The 12821-nt window shown below is 48.5% G+C and overlaps 1 protein-coding gene across 2 annotated transcripts in view; it reads right to left on the reverse strand.

Annotated features, from left to right (window-relative positions):
* PRICKLE2 (prickle planar cell polarity protein 2) overlaps positions 1-11974 on the reverse strand; it is a 363728-nt gene extending 351754 nt beyond the window's left edge. The window contains exons 1-2 of one of the 2 annotated variants that reach the window (XM_058288593.2): positions 11640-11974; positions 10896-10981 (exon numbers count right to left, since the gene is read on the reverse strand). In XM_058288593.2, coding sequence (XP_058144576.1) covers positions 10896-10981; positions 11640-11789 — 236 coding nt within the window. In that variant the 5' untranslated portion in view covers positions 11790-11974. The remainder of the gene's footprint in view (positions 1-10895; positions 10982-11639) is intronic. The other variant, XM_058288594.2, reaches the window with a different exon arrangement.
* Between the last annotated feature and the right edge of the window lie 847 nt (positions 11975-12821).

Raw genomic sequence — 12821 nt, forward strand, 5'->3', positions numbered from 1 at the left:
TGTGTCTATTTGCTGCGTCTTGTTTCTTTGTCTGCTTCTGTTGTCGTCAGCGGCACGGGAAGTGTGGGCGGCGCCATTCCTGGGCAGGCTGCTCTTTCTTTCGCGCTGGGCAGCTCTCCTTACGGGCGCACTCCTTGCGTGTGGGGCTTCCCTACGCGGGGGACACCCCTGCGTGACAGGCACTCCTTGCACACATCAGCACTGCGCATGGGCCGGCTCCACACGGGTCAAGGAGGCCCCGGGTTTGAACCGCGGACCTCCCATGTGGTAGACAGACGCCCTAACCACTGGGCCAAGTCCGTTTCCCTATACCCACTTTCCCTCACACGATCACCTCCTGTTCCAAACATTCAACTGTACTTAGAAAAGACCTTCTCCAAAGGTGCCCAAAATAAAGTCCCAGCCTTCCTGTGCTGCTGTAATCTTGCAAATAACATATTTAGAAAACCCTAGTAGGGCATCCTGCTTCAGAAAATATTAACAAAACTGCATTCGCTTTATTAACTAACTATGCAAACCTCTATGTAAAGAACACTGACCGTAAGGAAATCACACCCTAATGTTAAAGAGTTCCCATCTTTGAGTAATAGAGTTGTAATAATTTTAAAAATAAATCATCTGATTTTGCTGAGTTTTCCAAATCGTTTATACTGTACATTTGTTACCCAACAGTTTGATCAAGTTTAATAAACACAGTAAATTAAACATATTGTATGTGTCCTTTCCCGTGGCTGTAAATGGTTCAGGCCCAAGAAGGAGGAGACATTCCCTGGTTATCTGTCTTCTCCAAATTTTTGGCTTCATAGAGATGTGCAAGCCTGTGGTTATGATTTCCTAACAACTCCACAGGCCGCTGGAGGAGCTCCAAAGACCAAGTCATCAAGGATGCAAATGCCTCGGATCACTCTTGGGTGCCTGATTGCAGAACAAAAGACTTTGAGAAATTATATTATCAGAGTAATTTCACAGTGGCGTTGAAGTAAGAAAACACCTGCATTATTTTAATAAGTCCCCCGGAGGCCTAATTCCTCAGCACTCACTCGTGGAGGAGCCATTCTGGGTGTAAGAGGTACATCTAATGAGGCCAGTTTTTAAGAATTGTGAAGGCAGTTTCTGCATCACCAAGTAGTTTACCAAACATAAAATCAAATAACGCTCTCATTAAATGCCTTCCAATGTTCAAATGTGCTTGCAACGGGGCGCCAAAGATCAGGTAAGTGTTAAGGAGCATGTATTCCAAAGGATAAGGTAGGTCCAAAGACTGCAGAGTGAGCATCTTGTTTGTATTTATGCTGATGGACCTGAAGTTGGCTACTGAAGGATGCGCTGTGAACTCCTGTAAGCTCATACTCGCTCCCTTGCCTGGTTTTGTCAACGTTTTCTCTAGGAAACACTGTGCCAATGGCATTTCTAACAACCGCCCCCCACTTTCACAAACTCCCTGACCACCCAGTTGGAAGCCAAAGACGTTAACAAGTTGAACGATGCCTGCTTTAATGTAATGCAGGTCTGATTCGAAAGCAGCACGTAGCTTCTGATGGAGCTGGATATTGCACTGTATTTGATTTCACTTTCTCAAAAGGTGGCACCTTTCGGACACCCTAATAAGTTCAACACCACACCCTTCGATTTGTATTGGATTTTCACCTTTAAGACCCCACTCCTAAAGAAATCAGCTAGCCCAGTGTTATTCAGACATGTTACTCATTGTAAATACTAAGTAGATCTCATCCCAGTCCATCTAGGCTAAGACTCTTTTCCCCAGCAAAGGATAGTTTTACGTTTAAACCAGGAGAGTCAACATGCCAGAGTGAAATATTCATTCTTGGCTAAAAAAATTATCTCAAAACCCAAAGATCTGGTTTCAAATCCTGACTCCATTACTCATTACTTGTATCACCTAGAGCATGTTACCTAATATTCCTGGGCCTGAGTTTCTTCATGTTTAAAAACATGGAAGATAAAATAACATGCCTCTGAAAACTGCTCTGAGGATTAGATGAGGTGATGCATGAAAGGAGTTCTCAATGTGCGCTCCATACTAAAACAGCATCTGCCAGATGAGGATATCCACGCTTGGATGACTTGCTCATCACAGCATTCCCTGCCAAGTATTGACTTTATTCCAGTTTGCCATTCCCATCCTCCCTTCAGTTGTGCATTGTCACTCACTCACTCACTCACTTCTTTCAAATAAGTGGTCACAAAATCCAATGTCTACAGGAGGCAGCCAGTAACGTAGATGAGTGAGGCAGGCCAGGTGCAAGACAACAGGGAATGGTAGGGACTATGAAGAAATAGAAAACACCTGGCCAGAGTTGCCACATCTTTTCATTTTGTCCAGAGTAAGCCCCAAATCTAAATCCAGAGGCAAAAGTCTCTGGATTTGTACATGTTCACAACTAATTAAAATGTAAATATTATGCAATGCCAACAAAATATGTACAAGCTACATCTCATCTCAGGAGTTTCCAGGGTGGGATCCTGGGTTCAAATACTGTATGTATGCTTGGTTGTAATGCTCAGAAGATGGAGGTCCTGCTTAAGGACTAGTTGATCATGTAAAGATAATGTTTGGCATAACACATCGGGAGGCACAAAAGCTCCTACTTATTAAGCATGCTAGGGTGAACTAGACTAAGTATCTTCCTGATGATTTGTGATTTTCCTCTTGCACGTGAATTTTCATGATGCGTGGGACACAAGGCACAAGGTCCCCTTTTGAATACTGCTTCAGGGGCAGAGTTTGCAAGTTGTCTTTCTGGTACCGGTTGTGAATTGTCTTTAACAAACACCATGTGCACATTTCACTTAAGCAAGGAGACTGTAAAGGTGTGGGGTCCGATTCTTCCAAACTCCATTTCAATCAAAGAGCAAATGTCCCCAAGTGAATATGTGATGGGCAATATGAATCTGTTCTTCCATTAGGAAGTCTCATTCCTTCAGAGGCTAAACCACTCACTCTATGTCTTCTGAGATTCACAACTACCCAGTGAAGGCCACAAGATAAGAAACATCACTCCTGTTTAACAAAGGAAGGATTGCAGCTCTTTGTGGGGAAATGACTTGTTATTCGTTACACAGCCTGCCACTTCCAGGGCCTTGAAGCCAGGTCTTCTTACTACTCCATATGTGGCCTCGTTTCCATTAACTCCTGGTGCAGCTGCAAACATTCACCACGTGCCATGCACAGCGGGAGGCACATCACATGCATTACCCCACATAATCTTCACAACCTTACAATACGAGGAACATTACCCCCACTTTTCAGATGAGGAAACCAAGGCTCAGAATGCTTAAGTCACTTGCCCAAGATCACACATCAACTCAGAGGCAAAATCAAGACTCCCTCCTAGCAACGTCTCCAAACCCTGTCCCTTAACCCCTCAGCTATAATCTTCCCACTGTGCCCCTTACAAGCTTTAAGGAAGTTTTTTTGACACTGGCTGGAAGCATGTTTTTCCCCTAGACCATGGTGCCCCCAGCAACTCTCTGATACACAAAGGGAAGAAGCAGGTAGAATCCCTTTGATCTCTGCTTTAGGGAATGATTCCTCTCTCCACAGGGAAAGCCCTCTGGGGTACTCATTAATTGCAGAGTTAAAGGATAACCTTGACACTTTTGATCCAGGAGACCACAAAATAACAAATGTATTAGTTTCTCCCTCCTCCCACTATCTATAAACTACACAGGCATTAGGGTGAATGGCAGCCTTTCGACACACTGTGGAGAGCACTGTCATGATTAAAGACAGATAAAATTTATTTTGAAAAAAAAAGATGACTGACATCGATGCTCTGTGTTTTCTTACAATTCATCAGGCACAAATTGTCACTCAGGGAGATTAAACAAGGATTAATTACCAGGATGCTATACAAATGAGATGTTTCAAAGTTGCAGCCCAAAGAACACACAAATGTATTCAAATTTTTAATAGAGGTGGGGGTGGAAATTGGCACCATCTTTTTGGAGACCAATTTGGCAAATGCTCTCAAAATTTTAAATGTTCACATCCTCTAACCTGGCAATTCCAATTCTACTGCAGAAACAAATAAACAAAAAATCAGGTAACTATACACAGGCACATTGTAGCAAAAGAAAAACTATTGTAGCATCTAGTAAGGAACAACGGGAAACAATCCAAATGGCCACGGATAATGAAATTTTGACTCAGTGATGACAGTCCTGTCAATGGATTCTAAAAGCTAATAAATTTACTAGATCTTTTTGTCCTTTATATACTGACTTGGAGCAAGGTCCAAAAAGTATTTCTAAGTATTTAAAAAAGCAAGCAACAAAAAAGCACATAGAGAATATATGTTTTCTTTAACATCGTACTAATAAATAATTTAATGACTCTGAGGAAATAAACACCAAGCCATAAGCAACACATATTTCTAGCTTAGGGGTCAGCAAACAATTTCTATAAAGAGCCAGACAGTAAATTTTTTTTGGTTTCTTCGGCCATAAGGTCTGTTTCAACTATTCAACTTTGCCACTATGAAAGCAGTGATAGAGGATTCTAAATGAACGGGTATGGCTCTGTTCCAATAAAACGTTACTTACGGACTCTGAAATACGAATCTCATATAATTTTCACACGCCAGAATATTATTTTCTTTTGATTTTTTTAACCACTTAAAAATGTAAAAACCATTCTTAGCTAGCAGGCAATACAGAAACAGGCAGTGGATCAGATTTTGTCCCACCAGCTATGGTTTGCAAGCCTCTGCTCTAGAAGTTATGAATAAGAAGGGATTTCCCCTCTAAGCTATCTAGATTGTATGTTGTGTGTGTGTGCATGATTTTTAAATCTCTTATAATACTTACGTCTTATTTCAAAATCAGAGATGATACAGATAGATTGGGATGGATCAATACATTTCCCCAAGAGAAAAACCCTATGTAGATATTTTAGCTTCAATGGGGTATATGAGCAAATGCAAATTATATAAAGTGAGCCAACCAACAACCTTCTTAGCTGTTAAGTATCCCTGCCTTGAGGATTCCAGGCATAAATCACGTCCTTCCCTACTTCCCCCCACATCTCCTTGTTTTCCCTTTTCTTGGCACACCAGTTGATCAAGGAGAGGATTTTCTCCTCCGCAAGCAAAATAATCGGTGGGAACCATTTCTTAGCCAAATTACAATCCATTAAAGGAAACCAGTCCAGCGTTGCCCCACGTTACCCAGTCATCAGTTAACACAATTGCCAGGGCAACTAAATTAAGATGCTTTCCAAGGCTTGGTTTGGCTGACCCAGTGAGCACTGCCTCTGGAGCAACTGCAGTATGGCCCAAGCAACCCGCCTGGTAAGGCAGCCGTCTGCAGCTCTGCATAATTACAACACCCTCACAAAGCTACCGCCACACTGGGCTTCCCAGGTCAGCCACTTATGAAAGTGAGACTCCAGGAGGCTTGTTCTGAAAGCCCGCCTTTTAATGCTCAAGTCGAATCTACATTTATCAGTAAAGCTGCAACGTTAAAGGGATTACAAGGGGCTTAGAATCCACTGGCAGTTCATTGATCTGGTCTTGCAAGCCTCATCGCCACATGCCCTTTAGAAGTAGCTTTGGTTTCCTGGTTCTTTGGTTTCTTTGATTCCAGCAACATTTCCAGCAGGTGAGAGGGAATGTTTCCTGTGCCCCTGATTCCAAAAGATTCTCGGACAGCTTTCTTCTAAAACAAAGTGAAGCTACTTGCATACTCACTGGGGGTCGGCCAACTTGTTCTCTAAAGGACCAGACCAGAGAGTAAATATTTTCGGGTTTGTGGCCCATACAATCTCTTGCAACTACTCAGCTCTGCCACCGTAGTGCGGAAGCAGCCATAGGCGGTACGTAAATGAATGGGCGTGGCTGGGTTCCCACAAAACTACCAGGGACACTGAAATTTAAATTTCATGTAATTTTCACACGTCATGAAACATTCTTTTCTTTTTCCTCCCATTTAAAAAGGACAAAAGCTGTGCTTATCTCACGAGCCGCACGAAGCCGGGTGGAAGGCTGGGTTGGGCAGCAGGCTGTCATTTGTCTTGCTCTTCACAGTGTGGACCCTGGATGAACAGCATCAGCGCCCCTGGGAGCTTATTAGAAATGCAGAATCTCGGGCCCCACCCCAAACCTGCTGATTCAGAGTGTGCATTTGAACTAGAGCCACCGGTAATTCATATGCAAGTAAAGTTTGAGAAATCCTGGTCTAGAATACAGATTTTTGAAGTCAGACAGAGTTGGAATAGCACTGATTAGCTGACTGTGTGACCTTTGATAAGTTACTTAACCTCTCTGAGACTAGTTTTCCTTATTTCTTAAAATAGGCGTAAATAATTGCACCCATTTCCAAGGATCATTGTGAGTGACAGTGAGAAAGGATGTAAAACACTTGCCTGACAAGATAAACACTTTAAAAATGGTAGCTAGTATTTTTTTTGAGAGATACGGATGTTCATTCAGGATTTGCAAGCTCAGATCACTTCTGGCACCTGAAAAGTACCTACGTGTTTGCAGCGATCCTTGAACGCAGCACAAATATTAGGGTTTGTTGCGAGCTGATGTCACATCCCATCTAAAGGTCGAATGTTTTTGTCTAGCCACTTGCCATCATGCAGGAAAGTAGGCCTGATGTTAACACATCTTCTGGTTTTTCAGAAGCTGGAAGACTGGATTTTTATATTAGAAAAAGTCCTGTAATTTAATACACTGTGCAGTTCAAACAAAGCCCACCTGCTGCTGGACAGGACCCAAGGGCCTCCAGCTTGTGACCTCTGCCTTAGAAGAAAGAAGTAACAAGAGGCAGTGAATCACAAGGGAACGAGCCCAGGTTTTGGAGCCAAATCCCAGCTTTGATTCTCTCTAGCCACGTGGCCTTGAGCAAGTTATTTAACAATTCTGAGACTCAGTACCTCATGAGGAATAAAAATATATTTAAAGCACAGAGGCAAAACACCTCACAGAGCAAGCACCCATCATAGGTACTGCTGCTGTTGTTGTTTGTTAAAAAAGATTTACTTTATCTATTTCTTTCTTCCCCCTCCCCTTGTTTGCACTTGCTGTGTCTGTTCATCCTCCCTGTTTCTTTAGGAGGCGCTGGGAGCCAAATCCAGGACCTCTGATATGGGAGGGAGGCACTCAATCGCTTGAGCCACCTCTGTTCCCTGCTTTGTTGGGTCTCTCATTGTGTTTTTCTTCTTGTGTCTCTTGTTGCATCACCTTGTTGCACCAGCTTCCCATGCCTGCCCGTCACATCAGCTTGCTGTCTTGCTCATCCTCTTTAGGATGCATCCGGAACCTCCGCTCCATCCTTTGTTGTGTCTTTCATTATATTTTTCTTCTTGTGTCTCTTGTTGCATCAGTTTGCCACACCTGCCTGTCACGCCAGCTCGCTTTCTTCTTCAGACGGCACAAAGAACTGAACCGGGGACCTCCTAAGAGGTAGACAGGGGCTCAATCGCTGGAGCCACATCTGCTTCCCTGATATTGTTTTGATACGGTGATTATTACTATTCAACTCTTGGGCATTCGGAGGGCAAATCTTCACTGTAAAAATGGCTATCTTTCTTTCCCTTTTGAGACTGGCTAAAAACAAGCAAGCCTAACTAAGCCCCACGTGGAAAGCTGTCTTGTAGCAGAGTACACTAAATGCTTAGCTATAAATGATTTTGTTCTGGCCGCGGTCCAGGAAGACACCTTAATCTTCCTCTTCGTGAAAATTCCCTCCCCGGCCCCGCGGGACTTACCCAGGTGGCTGCCTTTAGGCGCCGAGCCTCTGGGCTGGGTCAGCCCACGGGCAGCAGGGCCACCTCTGCTCCCCAGCTGCCCTACATCAGGTGCAGGAGAGAGCTCCTTGCCCAGGATTGGGCGCCCTTTGCCCCTAAGACATGTGAATCATTGAGGGTTTTAAAGGAATCTAGAAACCTCCAGGTTTGCCACCTAATGATGTAAGTGACAATAAAATGGAGAGGGGACGATCACTCAGGAAAATCCCCATAAAACGTAAGAGACTTGGACAAGACCCTTAGAATCTTTCCTTGCACAGAAGAAGAGTCCAAGACCCAAAGTGGGAAGAGCAACTTGCCACATCCCACGCTAGGTGTCTTAACCCAGTACTTCTCAGTCTACGTGCACTCAATAAAACGCAGGCTCTACTTTAGTGGGTCTGGGTAGGGCCTGGCATTCTGCATTCATAACCATCTCCCAAGAGACAGTGACGCTGCCGGCTCTTGTACTACACTTTGAAGAGCCAACTCTGAATCAACATGATCCTCCTCCCGTGTTTCACTGAGGTCTCTGCTCAGATATCACCTTCTCAGAAGGGCCTTTCTTGTCCACCTTATCTAAAATGTAATTGCTGAAGGAGGGCAAAAAGTCCCTGTTTTGTTCACTACTGTTTCCCCAGCACCAGCAGAGAGCCTGGCCCAGAACAGGCACTCAAATACTTGCTCAGAGGAGAGATCCCAGTTTAACAGTTGAGGAAAAGGAATCTCAGAGAGCCTAAGTCATTTGCCCAAGGTCACACAGCTTGTTCAAGCCCAAGTAAGATGCCAGTCCAGCTCTATCCGGACTTCAAAGTCCCCCAGATCTCTCCAACACACCACGAGGAAGCAAAGTTTGTTTATGACATGCTTCCTCCCCAGAACTCAAGTGTCTTCATGCTGGGAGGCAGTAGTGCAATTCTCCTTTGTCTTTAAGAGATGCTGACACTTGGACACTGGAGAGGAGGTGATGAGAGCGGCGACAGAGAGGCAAGTAAGGCTGACGCTGCGGTGGTCCAGGCAAACAAGTGGTGCTCTTTGGCGGTCCTTGGTACTCTGGCATAGGGGAAATTCTCCTCCCACTGGGTCAGACCAAAGCAGCCTTTCAGCCTCCCGCTCCGGCCGGGCCTTTCTGTCTATACAGCTCGGAGTCTCTTCCCAGAGCTGAGAAGTTCAGACTTCCCAGCCGCAGAAGTGTAGACGGAGCACACTGTGGATTTCAAACAACAGTGCGCTGTCGGCAAGAACTGTGCTGTGACTCAGAAATGAGTGTCCCTCTCCTTGACAAGGCCACTAGAAAGTACGCCTATGGAGCAAAGGGAGGGGACAAGAGCAAGGCACTGCTGCCTTTGCAGTAATGGGTGGAAATGCCATAAAAACCCTATTCATGGAGCCAAAGCGAATCACTGCTGCTGCTAAAAGGGAGACCGTGTTGGCATGAAAACCCCTCTCAGCCCGATGAAAGGGTCTCTTTCCCAAAGACAGGTTCCATAATGGAAAATAAGACACTTGTTTTCCTGCCACAGGACTAGCTGGGTTAACACCGCTTAAGGCCCTTCCTCCAAAGACTGTGGCAGAAGGTCTAGAGAGACACTGGACACAAGCATCCCGAGCAGTCTATCGACAGGAAGCTAAAAATAATAAACAAAGAAGCGAATATTGACTACCTGGCACTGGGCAAACAATGCATTTCCAATCTCTCGGTTCATCCCAACCACAACCCACTGAAGTGAGTACCACTATTATTCCCACGGAAGGGCTGAGGGGACCGAGAATGAAGGAGGGTAGAGAAGGGACTGGAGGTCACAGAGCAGGAGAGCAGAGGAGGCCGAGCAGAGGACACACCAGGGAGTGTATCCAACGACTGCAGGACAACGAAGGCAAGGAGGCTGGAAAGCACTCACTCCGCCTTTCCCACCCCATCAGAGCACAAGATCCATCAAAGAGGAAGGAATCAGTGGGCCAGTCACACCCAAGGTGATTTACAATAAGGCCTCTCCACCTGTTCCGTGTCGCCCACTTCCGCATTAGGGATAGAGGAGGGGCAGCCCAGAGCACACCTCCTTGGGACCGCATGGCGGCAGGACTGATGGATGCCTCTCTGCCGATTGCATATTTATAAGGTCGCCCTGCCTTGACTTTGATGCAGGAGTTATTAAACGCTCGGGGGCCGTAAAGGTTGCGCTCAGTGCCCTGAAACAAAGGCAAAGAGTCTGCCAGACCCATCTGAGGCAGGAACAAAGGCATCTAATTGCTGAAGGAGTCCACTGAGAGTCTCCTTCTAACTGGATGCCCAGCACACATGACCAATGGGGAGAAACTGGAGAAGCATACACAGAGGAAAAAAAAAAAATCCAAGCAGGCTTTGCTCACTAGGATCCAGAAACAGCCCTCTTCAAAGGGGCGCACGAGGGATGGGGGGGGGAAGTGCCCTAGTCGGAGAGAGACCGTGGTGCGAGGTTGGAGAATTTACCAACTGCCTTTGGTTTTTCCCTTTTGATGGCGATGCCAGGAAGGATTCACCTCTTCTCTTGACAGCACCAAACAGGGAGCCTGCAAGCTGCCCCCCAACTTTTTTCCAACCAGAGCCTGAGCAGCCAGATGTACTGGAAAGGCACCCAGATCCCTGGTCTCCCAAACACAATCATTTCAATCCAGGCTAGGGCTGCCTGGAAGTGAAGCCTCAAGGCACAGTAATAAGAAACATCTGGCCACAGAGGAGGGTTGACACAGCACAGGCAGGCAGGGCTGGATTTGTGGTCGGGACCCAGAGTCACAGGGGCTGAATTAAAAGCACAACTGGAAAACACCAGCGAGTGCGGGCGATCCTGCAGGCTGCCCCATGGCACTGGGAGTCTTTGGGGGCGGAGTGACCCAAACACGGAATGCAGGTCCGTGGGACCCGAAGCTCTGCCATCAGGGAAAGGAGCCTGAGTCCAGCTCTCCGGCATCCCCTGGTGTCAGGCCACCACTTCCACCTTCAATGTTTGTAGCAGATGGAGCCCCCGCTCTTAAAGGAACAGCCTTTGCATTCCTTCCATGTGACTTACAAGATGTAAGGGAGAAAAATCTACGTGCACACGCGTGTGTCTGTACTTCCCCCTGCCGTGCTGTCCACTTAGGGATCGGGTTTAAGGCGTCCTACCTCCATCTGTGCAAGGCGAACCCGGGGCACTGGTCACCACAGACGTTACAGGGCTGGCCTCGCTCTATCCGCCCCAGTCCGGTCAACTTCAAAACAAAAAGACAACACATGCATGTCTCCACCGCAGGGGCTCCCTCCACAGCCCCACTTGTGCCCTCCCACTCCCGCCTCATCTGATTTGACTCAGCTGTGCATCTTGGGTGTGGGGGACCCTGGGCAGGGTGCTCCCGGTGCCCCGGGGGTGGTCTCCTGCCTAGGAGGGGTGCGGACCCAGGAGGGCAGCTTCCAGTGTGGGCACCAAGCCCCCAAGAAATGGCCACGGCTGGGGCTTTGTCTCCCCCAGACACCTTGGTCACGGGTTTCTAAGAAACAAAAGCAAGACCTTTCTGTCCCCCAGAGTCCCCGAGGAGCGCCCAGCGCGCGCGTGCCCTGGGCCGGCCTGGTGTTGCTGGACTGGGGTAGCCCTGGACACCCCAAAAGTCAGTCCCAAAGTCAACTCGGCTGGTTGAGCTCCAAGATGCTGGACGCCGGAGCTTTAGAGCTGGGATTCCGATTTGCCCGGAGGGAGGCGGCTCCCCGAGGCGCCCCCAGACTCTGACATTCGACCCCACAGGTCCCGACCCCGCTCTCGGCGGGGCTTCAGAAACGCCCCTCGCCGATCCCGGCGGCGGGGACTCGATCCTCCCGCGGCTGCCAGCGCTGCCTCCCGCCCCGCACGCTCCTCCGCCCGCGGGGCCGGCTTACCTGGGGCCACAGGTGCGCGGCCGCGGGGCGGAGGGGAGCCGGGCAGGGGCGCTCGCGGCCGACTGCGGGTCCCCGGAGGCCGGCCCCGCTCGGGTGGAGGACACTCACCGAGCGGCTGGAGAGTCTTTTCCGGGAGCTCCGGCTGAACATGGCCGGGCGACTTGGGCACGCAGCGCCGTCCGTCGGTCAGTCCGCGCCGCGGCCCGGAGGGCGGGTGGCCTGGGCAGACCCCCGCGACGCCCCCTGGCCTGGCCGCCGCCGCCTCGCAGCTCCGGCTCTGCTCGGGAGCTCGCGCCTCCACCGCCTCCCTTCCCTCGGCCTCCCTCTGCCAACCCCTCTGCAGCCCGCAGGTCCCTCCCTCTCTCCCGGCATCCCCCCGCCCTCCCCGGGCTCGCCCCGCGGTCTGCCCGCTCTCCCCCGCCGCCCCCGCGCCGGCTCGGGCGACTTTTGCCCGTCCCCCTGCTTCCGGGCCCGCGGGGTCTCACGCCCTTCCCGCACCTGGCCCCGTCCCCGAGGGCTCTTCGCTCACCCTTGCCCCTGAAGTTAGCTCGGGGATCAACTTCATGTCCCCCTGCTGTTGAGAGTGGTTAAGGGGTGAAAGCAGAAGGGTGGGGCTGAGGGTTTTTTTCCCAGGAGGTGGGGGGTGAGGGGCGGTTCTTTTAATTACGGTTAATTTGCATGCAGTAAAATACACCGTTTTTAGAGCATGTTTCTGCTAGCTTGCCAAAACTAGCAGATGTGTAACAAAGGCCATAATCAAGATATGGGACAGTCCCGTCACCCCCTAAAATGGGCTCTTTTGAAATTTGCCCCATGCCAGGTAGCTAATATTCAATACGTGTCGGTAGATGAAGAAGAAGGGAAAGGGGGATAAATTACATCCCATCTAACCACACAATTCCTGGAAGACACTGGAACGGAGCGTGCCGGGAACCCAGGAGATGTTCCTTCAGTGATACAAGCTTTGAAGCCACGTGCCATGTTCGCATTCTGGTTCCACCACTTACTAGCTGGTGATCCGGCCAAATCAGCTGAAGCCTTTGTGCCTCCCTCTCCTCATGGATGAAAAGGGACATAAGAAGAGTCCTTAGCTCATAGTGTTGTTGAGAGATTTCAATGAGGTGTTACATATATCGTGGCTGTAACAGGGCCTGGCACATAGTAAGTGTTCATTGAAGATTA

Source organism: Dasypus novemcinctus, chromosome 26 (genome assembly GCF_030445035.2).
Source record: "Dasypus novemcinctus isolate mDasNov1 chromosome 26, mDasNov1.1.hap2, whole genome shotgun sequence".
Taxonomy (NCBI): domain Eukaryota; kingdom Metazoa; phylum Chordata; class Mammalia; order Cingulata; family Dasypodidae; genus Dasypus; species Dasypus novemcinctus.